This window comes from Spermophilus citellus, assembly GCF_964194105.1.
Source record: "Spermophilus citellus genome assembly, chromosome: 19".
Classification (NCBI taxonomy): Eukaryota; Metazoa; Chordata; class Mammalia; order Rodentia; family Sciuridae; genus Spermophilus; species Spermophilus citellus.
The window spans coordinates 12,924,433-12,937,734 of NC_138201.1; the positions used below are offsets into that span (position 1 = coordinate 12,924,433).

The 13,302-nt window shown below is 37.2% G+C and overlaps 2 protein-coding genes across 3 annotated transcripts in view; one reads left to right on the forward strand and one right to left on the reverse strand.

The window, feature by feature from the left end:
- The window catches only part of GRM7 (glutamate metabotropic receptor 7), a gene marked incomplete at its 3' end in the record, with an annotated part of 844,437 nt that overhangs the window by 316,499 nt on the left and 514,636 nt on the right, over positions 1–13,302 (forward strand). The window lies entirely within an intron of this gene.
- LOC308638578 (ADP-ribosylation factor-like protein 5A) lies at positions 3,232–4,483 on the reverse strand. The gene has a single exon (XM_081276156.1). The coding sequence runs from the start codon at positions 4,450–4,452 to the stop codon at positions 3,913–3,915; it is 540 nt and encodes a 179-aa protein (XP_081132282.1). The 5' UTR covers positions 4,453–4,483; the 3' UTR covers positions 3,232–3,912.

Below are 13,302 nucleotides of genomic sequence, written 5' to 3' on the forward strand. Positions count from 1 at the left end.
GGCTGCCTCCCAGTGGACTGAATCCCCCCAAACTGTGAGCCAGGACAAAACTTTCCTGTTTTTAAGCTGATTAATCTTACGTGTCTGTTAGACCAACAGAAAGCTAAAAAACAAAACATTTTTAAAGTATATATTCTTGCCCTTGCCTTGATCCAAGAGATTCAGGCTCTTTAATTCTAGGCTGTGGCTAAGCATATATATATTTTAAAGTTTCCATATGTGTTTTTTTTTAAGAGTTAACCTTTTTTTTTTTTTAGAGAGAGTGAGAGAGAGGGGGACAGAGAGAGAATTTTAATATTTATTTATTTTTCTTAGTTCTCGGCAGACACAACATCTTTGTTGGTATGTGGTGCTGAGGATCGAACCCGGGCCCCACGCACGCCAGGCGAGCGCACTACCACTTGAGCCACATCCCCAGCCCAGTTTCCATATGTTTTAATCAGCTTTTTTGATGATGTGACCAAAAGACCTAACACGAACAATTTTAAAAGAGGAAAAGTTTATTTTGCGGCTCATGGTTTCAGACGCCTCAGTCCATAGACAGCTGACTCCATTGCTTTGGACTCAGATAAAGCAGAACATCATGGCAGAGGGAGTGGAGAAGGAAAGCAGCCTCAGACATCACATCGGGTATATGCCTTTGACATATACCCCAAAGGCATGCCCAAATGACCCACCTCCTCCAGCCGCACTCTACATGTACACTCACCACCCAGTTACTCCACATTCAAGTGGATTAATGCTTTGATTAGGTTAGAGCTCTCATGATCCAATCATTGTACTTCTAAACTTCCTTGTATTGCCTCCCACTTGAGCTTTAGGATACACCTCACATCTAAACCATAATACCATGTGTATCTAAAGCACTTTAATAGATGCCATGTCCATTAACTTCAAATTAACTCCATATTAAGAAAGAACCCCTAATTTGAGTTGTAAGTGTTGTTCATCTCAAATGTTAAGATACTTAGAATGAAGCCTTATATTCTATGGGGATAAGAAGAGTTCTTGTCATGGGTCTGACATAAAGTGGAAGCTCAGTAAATGCTAACATCTATTTGTGACATTGCTTTCTTTATGGCTGCCGTTGGTACTGTGAAAAAAAGCACATTTTCATAAATCCTACACTAGATGTGCAGGCACGAGTGCACACAGCAAAACCCAAAGAAACAAAACAATTCAGGGCGAAGACACTAAGGAAGTCTTCTGAAGAAGAGAGATGCAAGTAGGAACATAAGCAAATGCATGTGAATTGGACAGATACAAAAATGATACTATGAAGATAGAGCATCAGTCATCTAGATGTGGCCCTGATGGAAGGTGCCTCTTCAAAAAAGTGACAACAGTGGAGTGTCATGATACACACTTATAATCCCACCAGCTCAGGAGGCTGAGGCAGGAGATTGCAAGTTTGAGGCCAGCCTTGGCAACTTAAGTGAGGCCCTAAGCAACTTAGTGAGACCCTGTCGCAAAATAAAAAATTTAAAGAAGACCTGGGGATGTAGCTCAATATATAAGCACCCCTATATTCAATCCCCAGTACCTCCCAAAAAGTGATATCAAATGTGTATTTTGGAAGATTTGCTTGTGGTAGTGGAAATGATTAGTCTTGTGATAGTGGGGAGATGATTAAAGGGGAGAGGCAGAAGATAGGAATGGGGGAGAGAGAGAGAGAGAATGAGAGAAACTAAAGACAAAACCATTTTATTACATGCATAGGGTATCATATAGCATTCCTTTGAGGAAAACTGCAGCCCACATGGGAAATAGGAAGTTTCTTTCTCTGAAAAATTTGTGAATACAGTCTCCATTTATCCTTTCCTAGACAGTTGCTCTCTGCTGTGACTGTTTTTTTTAAAATATTGCTCCTTGTGTTAGATGAATTAATCTAATTTATATATTGATTTTCAAACTGGAACTAGTTTTATTATTTTTCTAAATAAAGCCCAAAACATTACAATTGTTTTATATACATCTATACACATATTATTGTGTATCAGTCATATATACATATATGTGTAAAGCAGAAATTATATACAAGAAAATAAAATATGCTAATTATTTTTTTCAGTGCTAAATACTATAAACATTGCAGTATATAGATCCTTTTTTGGGGGGTTTAAGGGAATTTTTAATATACAACAAGTAATTCCAAAAGTATGAGTACATATGGACAAAGCTTAGTAATTTAGGATTCACTTTTGTAAAAGCATGACAAATATTAAATGTTATATTTGCATTTTGAACACTGCAACATAAATATAAAACACAAAACATCCAAAGTTAACACTGATATACCACACCCAACTTGGATTTAGATACTGAGCATTTTATATTTCATAGAAAGAAATTTTCAGTTTTGTCAATGCTTATAGTATATACTATTATTCCTACCAAAATCTTCATGAAATTTAAAAGGTTGGTATTAAAAGTAATTTCTTTATTCGAATGTTCTAAAACATGCCAGTATGGATTAATCTTCAAATTTTCAGGGCATAAAAGATACACAAATAGAGTATATATTTTAATACAGGATAATTCTGTTTACAATTATGACAAAAATACCTTCAATTTTCAGACATTAAAAAGAAAGAAAGAAAGAAACCTAAGCAAACAAAAGGTATTTTGGGGCAAGTTATTTCTTAGTACAAATAATATCTCATACACCAATCAGTTTTCCAGCCAACAGCATTAAAAATTTACCACTATTAATTGTTAAACAATGCATTTACAAGGTGAAAGATCAAAGAAAACTTAAGAACAACAAAAAAAAAAACTCAAAAGGATTCCAAATCCTGAAATAAGAAATAAGAAATCTGCAAATTAAAAAATTTCAAATGTTGCTCAGAAATTTCTTATGCATTACTTGTACTCTCATTTTAACAGCTTGACATATATACTTTTATACTAAAAAATACTCTAGCTAATTGTTTAATAATATTTATAGAATGTTACCTCTTTGGGTAGACATGTTTCACACAACAGATTTTAATTAAGAAGAAATCACTTGATAGTTTTAATCGCAATTTATGATTGATTTATAAGTGGATTAATAATCTATTCAATAATTTAGACCAATACAAGGATTAATCTGATCAATACTCCACTGTGCAATTCTGTCAACTGGGTAAGCCAAAAATTTGACAGATATTTCACTTAGTTGGATTACACATTTCTATGTTTGTTACTGATCAACAAAAATGGATATACAATGTCAAGTTTTTCCTGTATCTTTTTTTTTCTTAAGAGCAGCTCAATGATTGGGGGAGAGGGGACATTTGATTAGTACAATACAGAAAACATACAGGAAAAGTATAAAATGGCACTTAATACCAATGCCAGTACTTATCTCATTAGGGCAATAACTAAGGATATTACTAATTTTTGCGTTATTTGCTTTTCTTTAGAACACAAATCAAAGCCATTAACTTGAACTTGAGGTATATACATAATACATACACAACCTTAAGTAAAATACTTTTTTTTTCATAACTAACATGACATTTAAAATATTGGAAACAGTATATGTGCTGATTTGTATTTTGACTTAGTGGAACAAAAAGAGAACAACATTCCGTTGGGGAGGGGTATACTGATAATAAAGCTCTTAAAGTTCAAAACATCTTCCTCTCCCTTTGTACTTACCACAGGCTCTACATTGTCCTGAGAGGATTCATTGAGAAAAATGTCAATCACAGCTTTAATAAAGTACTTTGGAAGGAACTAATGAGAAAGCAAATTGGAAGATGAGACTTCATCTTGTTTTCAAATAAGTGGTCTTAATTTTTCTTCTTATAGAAAAAAATTGAAATCAGTTTATTATAAATATATCTAAACCATTAATTTTTGCAGCTTTCAGGTAAAGTCCAGCACTTTGTTTATACAAAGTCTATGAGAAGAGGTCAGTAGAGATCATCTAATCTTAAGTCGTGACATCATCCATTCAAGTCCTTGGCATAATCCCTCGCCAGTAAGAGCACAGCATGCCTGGATATGCCACTGATGATCTTTAATAGAAGTTAGCTTCAAAAACTGGGAGATTTCTGCTACACTCATGCATTCTTTAACGTCTTGTTTATTAGCAAAACTCAGTAATCCAGCTTTTCTTAGGTCCTCATGTGCTAACATTTTGTAGAGTTCTTCTCTAGTTACAGAAATCCTCTCTCTGTCTGTACTGTCCACAACTACTATTACAAACTCCGTGTTAGTATAAGAAGTATTCCAGGAAGAACCAAGAGACTCTTGGCCACCAATATCCCACATTAGGAAACGTTTTTTATTAATCACTATCTCTTCTACATTACTTCCTATTGTAGGGGATGTATGTACAACCTCATTCATAGAAAATTGGTAAAGGATGGTAGTTTTTCCTGCATTATCCAATCCAACAATGATAACTTTGTGCTCCTGGTGATTGAACAGTCTCCATATCCTGGTGAAGAGAATTCCCATTCTCGGGCAGCGGACCCCCTCCAGCCACCCGGGCTGCCTGGCCTCCCTTGGCTCAGGCTAAAGGGTAGAGAGACGCTCCCGCACTGCCCACCGGCCCGCTTCCAGGGAACCGGGGAGGGGGGGGGAGGCCAAAACCCAGGCCGTCCTGCCGTGCGCGAGGCCCCGCCGCTGCCGCCGCGGCACTCGCCTGGCTCGCGGACATCGCCGCAGCGTTGTCTGCGACGAGCCTCGCGGGCCACCGTCCTCCCCCAGCTCCTCTCGAACGGCTGCGGTGGAGGCCCAGTATATAGATCTTTTCAGAAATAATTTTTTTCTGTTCTCTCCTCACAGATCTGCATCTTTTTCTTTGTTTTGTAAACTACTTTCTTTTCCCCCAAATGCATCCTGCCATTTTTCCATATAAACAACTTAGAACTACATAATCATTTTTAATGACCATATGATATTCCATCACACAAATTTTAATATACTTAATCAATCTGCTTCTGATGAATATTTATATATTCAGATAGTTTCTGCTTTCACAAGCTATGTAACTCCTACATTATTCATTCAGCTCTATGCTTCCTTGACATCTCTGTGGTTGATCCATTTCCATTGCATGCTTGCATTGCTATTATTGTGACTCTCTGCTCACCTAGTGACAATAATAGTAATTATAATAAGAAGAGAAGGAAATATTAGTATGAGTGGCTAACTTTCACTGAGTACTTATTGTGTATCAACCATACACTGATTTTGTGTGTGTGTGTGTGTGTGCCTCAGCCTCCCAAGCTATTTGGATTACTGGGATATGCCACCATGCCCATCAATACTGAATATTTTTGTATGTTAATTTCATTCCCTTAAAAGTCACATGAGTTAAGAGACACTGCTAGCATTCATTATACAGGTAAGGGATTAGAGGTTAGGAAGTGAGAATGGCTTGCCAAATATAATATATTTAGTAAGTTCAGAAGCCAAAATTTAAACCCTGATCTGTATGAATATAAGCACCATACCTTAATTATCATCTAATAGAAGGACAAAGTAGCTTATACTTTCATACCATGATATTCACATCTGATGAGATAGGCCTTGACACCTTCACAGGGAGTTTGAAAAAACTAATTGTTAATCCTGATTCCATTGCCAGTGGGTGTTGATGTCTTTCTGTGGCCTTGGTTGTAGCATTTATTGTTACCTCTAGACATCATGTGAATCTGTTAGCAAATTTAAAACCTCACAGTGCTGGGCACGGTGGTGCATGCCTGCAATCCTAGTGGCTTGGGAGGCTGAGACGAGGATTTCAAGTTCAAAGCCAGCCTCAGCAATGGTAGGTCACTAAGTACCTCAGTGAGACCCTGTTTCTAAGTAAAATACAAAATAGGGCTGGGGATGTAGCTCAGTGGTTGAGTGCCCTTGAGTTTAATCTCTGGTACCACCCTGCCCCCCAAAAAAAACCCAAACCCAAAAAACTCATAGAATAACTCAGTCAAATCTTTGCTCAAACCAAAATGATTATTTTGGCCAGCTTTCCTCAATTTTCAAATATACCCTACTATATAACTCTATTTAGACATTGTAATTAGATTTCTATGACTGTTTTGCAGTTAATCAGTGATGGTGAACTCATTGAACAATATTCAAAATGATAGAAGTAACTGTCAAGATGTGATTCCCCAGAGAAATAGCATCACCTGAGGTTCTGTGAAACATGCAAATATTTGGTGCTTTTATATCACACCCAATAACTAAGAAACTCTGGAAGTGGGCCCAGCAACTTGTTTTAACAAACTCCCAAGGAGTTTCAGGTACATGCCGACCAATGAAAACCAGTGCCTTGTAGTCTACATAGCCACCTGGGAATATCTGCCCTTCAAAGTCTACAAACTGTGCCTCGACTTAAATAGGTAGGACAAGATCCAAATACCTTACCTGTAAAACTTAAGCAAATTGTGCTATGAGGTCACTTTCATCCTTGCTCTAACGCATCTGGAAATGGAGAAGTTATGACCTTCTGTTTAAACAAAAATACAAAGTGAGATCTTTAATGTTCCTATCAAAATTTCAGCCTCGCGATGGGCAAATCTAGCTGCTCTAGTGCAGATGTGGTAAAAGATAAAGATTGCTCTCCAGTCCTTCCACAGTGAGCTGACTCTTCAATGACAGCTCAGCTCCTGCCAAAACCCTTCCTCTATCTATTGACATTTAAGAAAAGTATTGTAATGCACTACATAAATACCCACATTTCAAGTCATGTTTTGGTTTTTCTTCTGTTGAAACCTTGTGCCAATTTAAATCAATAAAATTGAATGCTTGGCACATATGTCTAGTGCCTCTTTTCCTTCGTACTTCAGCCATGGAAGCACCGGCTGTAGGTTGAAGTTCCACTGTTTTTCAAAAGTTGATTAAAAAGTTGTTATGCATGAACATTTCATTTTTCCTTGTATAATCATTGAGGCAAGACATTTGGTTTAAATTTCAGTGCCAGGAAAAAAATCTCATTTGTACTAATCATCCCAGCATCCATCCTGGTTGTTTATTAAAACCAGTAAGGCCAGGACACAGTTATTTGTAACAATAATCATCTACTCACAAAAATTGAATTTTCTGGTTAGTTGATTCCCCTTATTTTATTAAACAATTGTATCTATGTATCTGTTAATCTCTGTTGGATATTTTCATATTGGTTACTGGGTGGTTGAAAGATACATTGAATGTCATTGTAATAACTACTATATGCCCATGTTTATGGTATAATTATCATCTTCCTTGTACTGTATTAGTTTTCTATTTTTATTTTAATGAGTCTGGTATTAATTAATTAGTCTTCTATTGTTAGCAACTTCAAACTTCTCTTAGAACTAGTAAAATTATAAATAATGTTTTCTTTGTTTTCCAGTTTGCCTGAGCATCTAGATGTTGACTTTCATATATGTAGGTAGCAATTAACAAATGATTTAATTTAAATTCTATATCTGAATCAACTGAATATGTTTTGAAATAGTCCATCCCACTGCCAGAGGGGAGAAAACACACACACACACACACACACACACACACACACAATCTTATTCAGCTAATAACAAGATGTGCCTTCAAAAACAAAAACAAAAATGTCTGCAAAATATAATAGTCTCGGAAAAAAAGGGAGAGAATTGAACAACAGCAGGGGAGGTAGAGAGGGAAGATGGGAGGGGAGGGGAGGGGAGGGGGGATAGTAGGGGATAGGAAAGGTAGCAGAATACAACAGTCACTAATATGACATTATGTAAAAATGTGAATATGTAACAGATGTGATTCTGCAATCTGTATTTGGGGTGAAAATGGGAGTTCAAAACACAATTTGAGTCAAATGTATGAAAGATGATATATCATGAGCTATGTAATGCTTTAAATAATCAATAAAAAAAATAGTCTCTGGCTGGGGTTTCAGTGGTAGAGCGCTTGCCTGGCATGTGTGAAGCCCTGAGTTCTAATCTCAGTACTGCATATAAATAAACAAAATCAATGTCCATCAACAACAACAACAAAAAAAGATACAATGGTCTCCCTTAATATCCAAAGGGAAGAGTCTCAGAGACTCCAAATGAATGCCTGAAATGATGCCTGAAACCCACATGTACTATCTTTTCTCCTAATCATTCATAAGTATGATTAAATTTAATATAAATTAGGCATAATAAGGAAATATTAATAATAATCTATAAGAAAATAAAACAGTGGCCAGATGTGATGGTACATGCATGTAATCCCAGCCATTTGGGAGGCTGAAGCAAGAAATTCATAAGTTCAAGGCTAAGCCTGGGCAATTTAGGCAGATCCTTCCTCAAAATAAAATGCTACAAGGGGCTGAGGCTGTAGCCCAGCGATAGAGTGTTTGCCTAGCATGCAAAGGCCCTGGGTTCAATCCATAGTACTACAAAAAACAGAAATAAAAAAAGAAAACAATTATACCAATGTACTGCAGGAAAATTTGTGCTTTGGGGCAAATTGAGGAAAATGAGGGGCTACTTGACCACAAACTCTGTAATACCACCACCACCAATCTGAGAAACAAGATAGTTACCAAGCGTCTAATAGAGAGACACGGAAGTGCTAGACAAAGGGATGGTTCATGTCTCCCATGGGACCTTGGAAATGCTGGACAAAGGGATGGTTCATGTCTTACACAGGATGGTGTAAGATTTCATCATGCAATGCAGAACAGTGTGCAATTTAAAACTTATGAATTGTTTATAAATTTTCATGGGCAGCCATGACTGCAGGTAACTGAAACTGAGGAAAGTGAAATTATGCATCAGGAGGACTACTGAATACTCTGCGTGCTTTACATTGCACACTCTGATTCCTTCTGACAGCACTTAAGTTTACGTTATCATCACCTGTTTGCTTTCTAGTTCCTCATAAGTCTGTAAAGGTCGAGGGAGATGGCATGGGCATGGGTACTGAATACTACCACTGAGAGTTGATATCCAAGAATACCAGTAAGTGCTGATGAATGGAATTAAAGAGTCCTCTTTCAGAAACTCATATGAAAGGTGAGCCTGGAAGAATCAGAGATTCCTGGTGAAGTTTTATTGAGGGGGAAAAAAGCAGGATGGGCCTTGGCTCACAGGGCTTGTACTTCCTGTTGTATTTGGGCACGAGGATTGAGAAAAGTCATGTAGAGAAGAGATGCAGGAGACAGAGAAGTATGAAGTGGGGAAGGAGCAGATGGATTTAATTTACAGTGGTAGCAAGAAGAGAAGTGAGCATTACCAACCTACAGAAGAGCCTAAACTCTAAGTAGAGAGCTAAAAAAGCTAAATAAATTACAAAATATAGATTCAAATATCTCTGTTACTGGATATAGTGGGTACTATAGTTTATAATAAAATTTTAGTCTAATTACAATATTCTTGGTAATGGGTTGGCAAACTATGGTCTGCAGGCCAAATATAACTCATAATCTGTGTTTGAATGACACTCAACAAATTTTTTCTTCATTTTTAAAGTTTTATTTAAAACATAAAATAGAATATGCAACAGGGCTGTGGTTGTAGCTCAGTGATAGAACGCTTGCCTTGCACATGTGAGGCCCTGGGTTCAATCCTCAGTACCCCATTAAGAAATGAATAAATAAAAATGGAGATATTGTGTCCATCTACAACTAAAAAAAAAAATTTTAAAAAGTAGAATATGCAACAGAGGTCTTTGAGGGGCCCTCAGAGCCTAAAATATTTACTGTCCAGCCATTTGCAGAAAGTGTTTCCTGATCCCTGTAGGTGTAAGAAATGGGGAATAATGAGTACAGACAGAAATAAGTGAGGTGCTTGTGTGCAGAAGAGTGGAGAAGAGAATGGTGACAAACATGTGCCTCCATTTCAACAGTGTAGCACAGGAGATGGTTTCTCATGGATGCAAAAATCCACCTGTTTTTCTTGGAGACAGCCCTTTGCCAAGTGATGGATTGGGGACCTGGGTTCCCTTCCTCATGTTGTTGTCCTGACGTTCCACAATATGTCTTCATTGTTGACTTCCAGCTGACTCACCTGCTTTTGAACAACTTTGGTTTTTAAGTGACATATGTTCCTTCTGTTCATTTTTCTATCAGCATCAGCTGGTTGTTCGGTCTTATCTAGAAACCAGAGTGCCTTGTACCTGTCCTTCCTGGCCCAGTGGTCCTTTCTCAGTAACAGCTACGTGTAATGGTAACTACCTCTGTGCTATCCATTTCTGACACAGAGAAGTAGTGGTGACAGTTGACCCAGCTGGGGAGTGATTGCTTCCCTTAGCAGTGAAATCAGAAACCATATAGTGATACTCAGAAATATATGTGTGTTATGGTTTAGATGTGAGATGTCCCCCAAAAGCTCATATATGAGACCATGCAAGAAAGTTTAGAGGTGAAATGATTGTGTTATGAGAGCCTTAACTGGATTAATCCACTAATATAGATTAACTGGGCATTAAATGTAGGTAAAGCTAGGGTGTGACTGGAGAAGGTGGATCACTGGGGTTGTGACTTTGGGATTTATATTTTGTTCTTGGTGAGCAGAGTTGGCTCTCTCTGCTTCCTGATTGCCATGTCCTGAATTGCTTTCCTCTGCCACTACCTTCTACCATGATGTCTTGCTTCACCTTGGCCCATACAACCATCTATGGACTGACCTTCTGAAATTATGAGCCCTAGATAAACTTCCTCTCCTCCATGTTGTTCTTTCTTATCAGGTCTTTTAGTCACAGAGACCAAAAAAAAAAAAAAAAGGCTAAACCTGACTAAAACTATATATATATATTGTTTTCGTCAGGTTTTTTTCATATGTTAAATATGATATATATAATGCTATATACATATGTGTGTATATATAATATCTAGTATATATACTTTTATACATATAAATATATTCTTTTTGATGTATTTTATTAGTGCATTATAACTATACATAATAGTGGAATTAGTTATTACATATTTGTACTTGCACACAATCTAACAACATAATTTGGTCAATTTCATTCTACATAAAGATTCATAAATATACTCTATGAAAAACTTTCATTATATACAAGTTGTTCTTTTCTGTAAGGTTTTACACATTGAATCCTCTTATCTGTACAAGTTATATCCTGTGTGCTACTCCCAGAGCCATGGTCATGGTGGTCACTATACTGTAGTCTAATAATGTGTCCACTGATATTGTTGGCAAATGCCCTCTCTCTGTGCTTTCTCAATGTCTAGTATTCCCAGTTTTAGAGCAGGCTGAGCCAAGTAAGACAGGCGATTGGCATTCATTTCACATTAGTCAGCCTACTTATTCCTTCACAAACTTAAGGCTATTCATTAGCTATTCTCAGCACACCATGTTTCTCCTGGTAATGTGCCCAAATGGATGTTGTCTTAGTCAAAAATAAAGACTAAGAAGCAGATTTCAAAACAGATGTGGTTGATTTTAGATAAATTGGCTTCCTGGGTCCTTTTCCTATTTTTAAAATCAAGGGAGAATCGAAAGTCTCCTGTTTGATCCGGTTTGGAAGTGAGATCAGACAGTTCCGGATGCCTTCCCTTGCACTTCCTGAACAACTTTGCTTTATTCTCTGAAGTTCATAGAAAACTCAACACCTACTAACAAGGTGTTCAGGTTTTGACAGTTCTGATTTCTGGCTTGGGACAAAGCTTGGGAACCATCATTTTAAGACTTGTTTTGTGGCTGTCCTTCCTGCAAGCAGTTTACTGGTTTCTTGGTTTTGTTCTCCTCCATGGGGGGTGGTCTCCAGGCACAAAGTAACAAGAGTAATGGCTTCCTCAGTTAATACCTACTACTGAGTTGTTAGATTTGGACAACAGTTGCCACTACTGGCTCTCCATGGCCAGAGGTGAGAAAGGCATCATGCAAAGCAGTACCAGATGAGAAATGGATTTCCTGCTGTTCCAGAACCATAATTTTACAACACAAAACAGATTTGAATGTACCTGATCTCATTTGCTACAGCATTAACAACTTCCATTACTACCCTCTTGCCCTTTAGCTCCACCATATGTGCATACTGCTTCACCAGGCATTTATTAGCTGTGTACTGTATACTAATCTTTGGATACAGTGGTGAACAAAAATATCCATGAAAGCTGGTATTTTTTTTTTTTTTTTTGGTTTTTGTCTTATTTTGCTTGATTTCAGATTGGTCATTGCAAATGGAATTTATTATAGGATTGGCAATGAAAGAATTTTAGCAATCATGGAATAATTTCACTAAAGGCAGAAGGGAATTTCTCTGGGGCATGAAACTGCTCTAATTGTGGTGATATGTTCTAAAATATAGTGACCAGTCAACACTTCCCCTGAGAGCCCCTTCCCTTACCCTGTTCTTTAGTGTGGAAATTTCCATCTCTCCTAGTTCATGTTGAAGCCCTCTCTGCATCCTATTCAACTTAAGGATAATTCTTTTATTCCTAGGCAGTTAAAACTGTATTATGAACAGTGGCTGTTCAGTAACTACTCATTAATTAAAAAAAACTGTTCAATAACTATTCATTAATCAAGAAATTTCCTTTTCTACAATCCCACTCATGGTTATTTATGCTAAAGAAATGAAGACACATTAAAAAGAAGAATCTGTACACAGATGCTCATTCTAGCCATTCTGATGATAGTTAAAACCAGAAACAACTTATATGCCCTACAATGAAAAAAATGGAAAGACAAACTTGAAATACAACTTGAAATAAAAGGAACAAAATATTGATAAAAGAAATTATTGATAAAAGCAGCAACTTAAGTACTTGAGGAAGAGGTGCACCTTATCTGCAAAGCTTATTTATCTCTGCTTCTGTGCCCTTGATCTGAGTGGCTATTGACTTCTGCTTTCTCTTTCCTGCATTTCCAATATCTCCCTCTAGACTACCATCTTCCACTCAGTCTGCAAATGTGCTCATTCCCATCTCATACCATCAATTCTCTGACTCACACTGTTCTGTTGCTCATGCTTTCTGTTTGTTTTCTTAGCCAGATGCCTAAAGTACATGACATCAGATGACACTTATTGCTTAGTACTACCCTTCACTTTTCAACCTAAGGTGATGAGGCTTTATTTCTACCCCTATGCTGAGATGCTACTGGGCACCTGCCACTAACCTCTTGAGTCCAGTTCTATGAAATTACTCTGTCTTCTGACTTAATTTTGCTGAGCCATTCTTTCTTATTTAAAGGTATATCTTTTTTGTTCTCCTAATTTTCTGATCACTCTGTGTGAATTTCCATCTTTAGCTTATGCTCCTTTTCCTTCAATGTCTGTGTTCTCTTTGGGTTTATCCTTGATGCTGGCTTTTTTCTGTAAGAAATCTTTCCCATGCCTGTGACTTCAACCACCATCTGTAGGCTCATGATTTTA

Excerpts from the sequence above, each read along its gene's own strand:
- LOC308638578 (XM_081276156.1), bottom strand. The coding sequence starts at position 4,452 with ATGGGAATTCTCTTCACCAGGATATGGAGACTGTTCAATCACCAGGAG.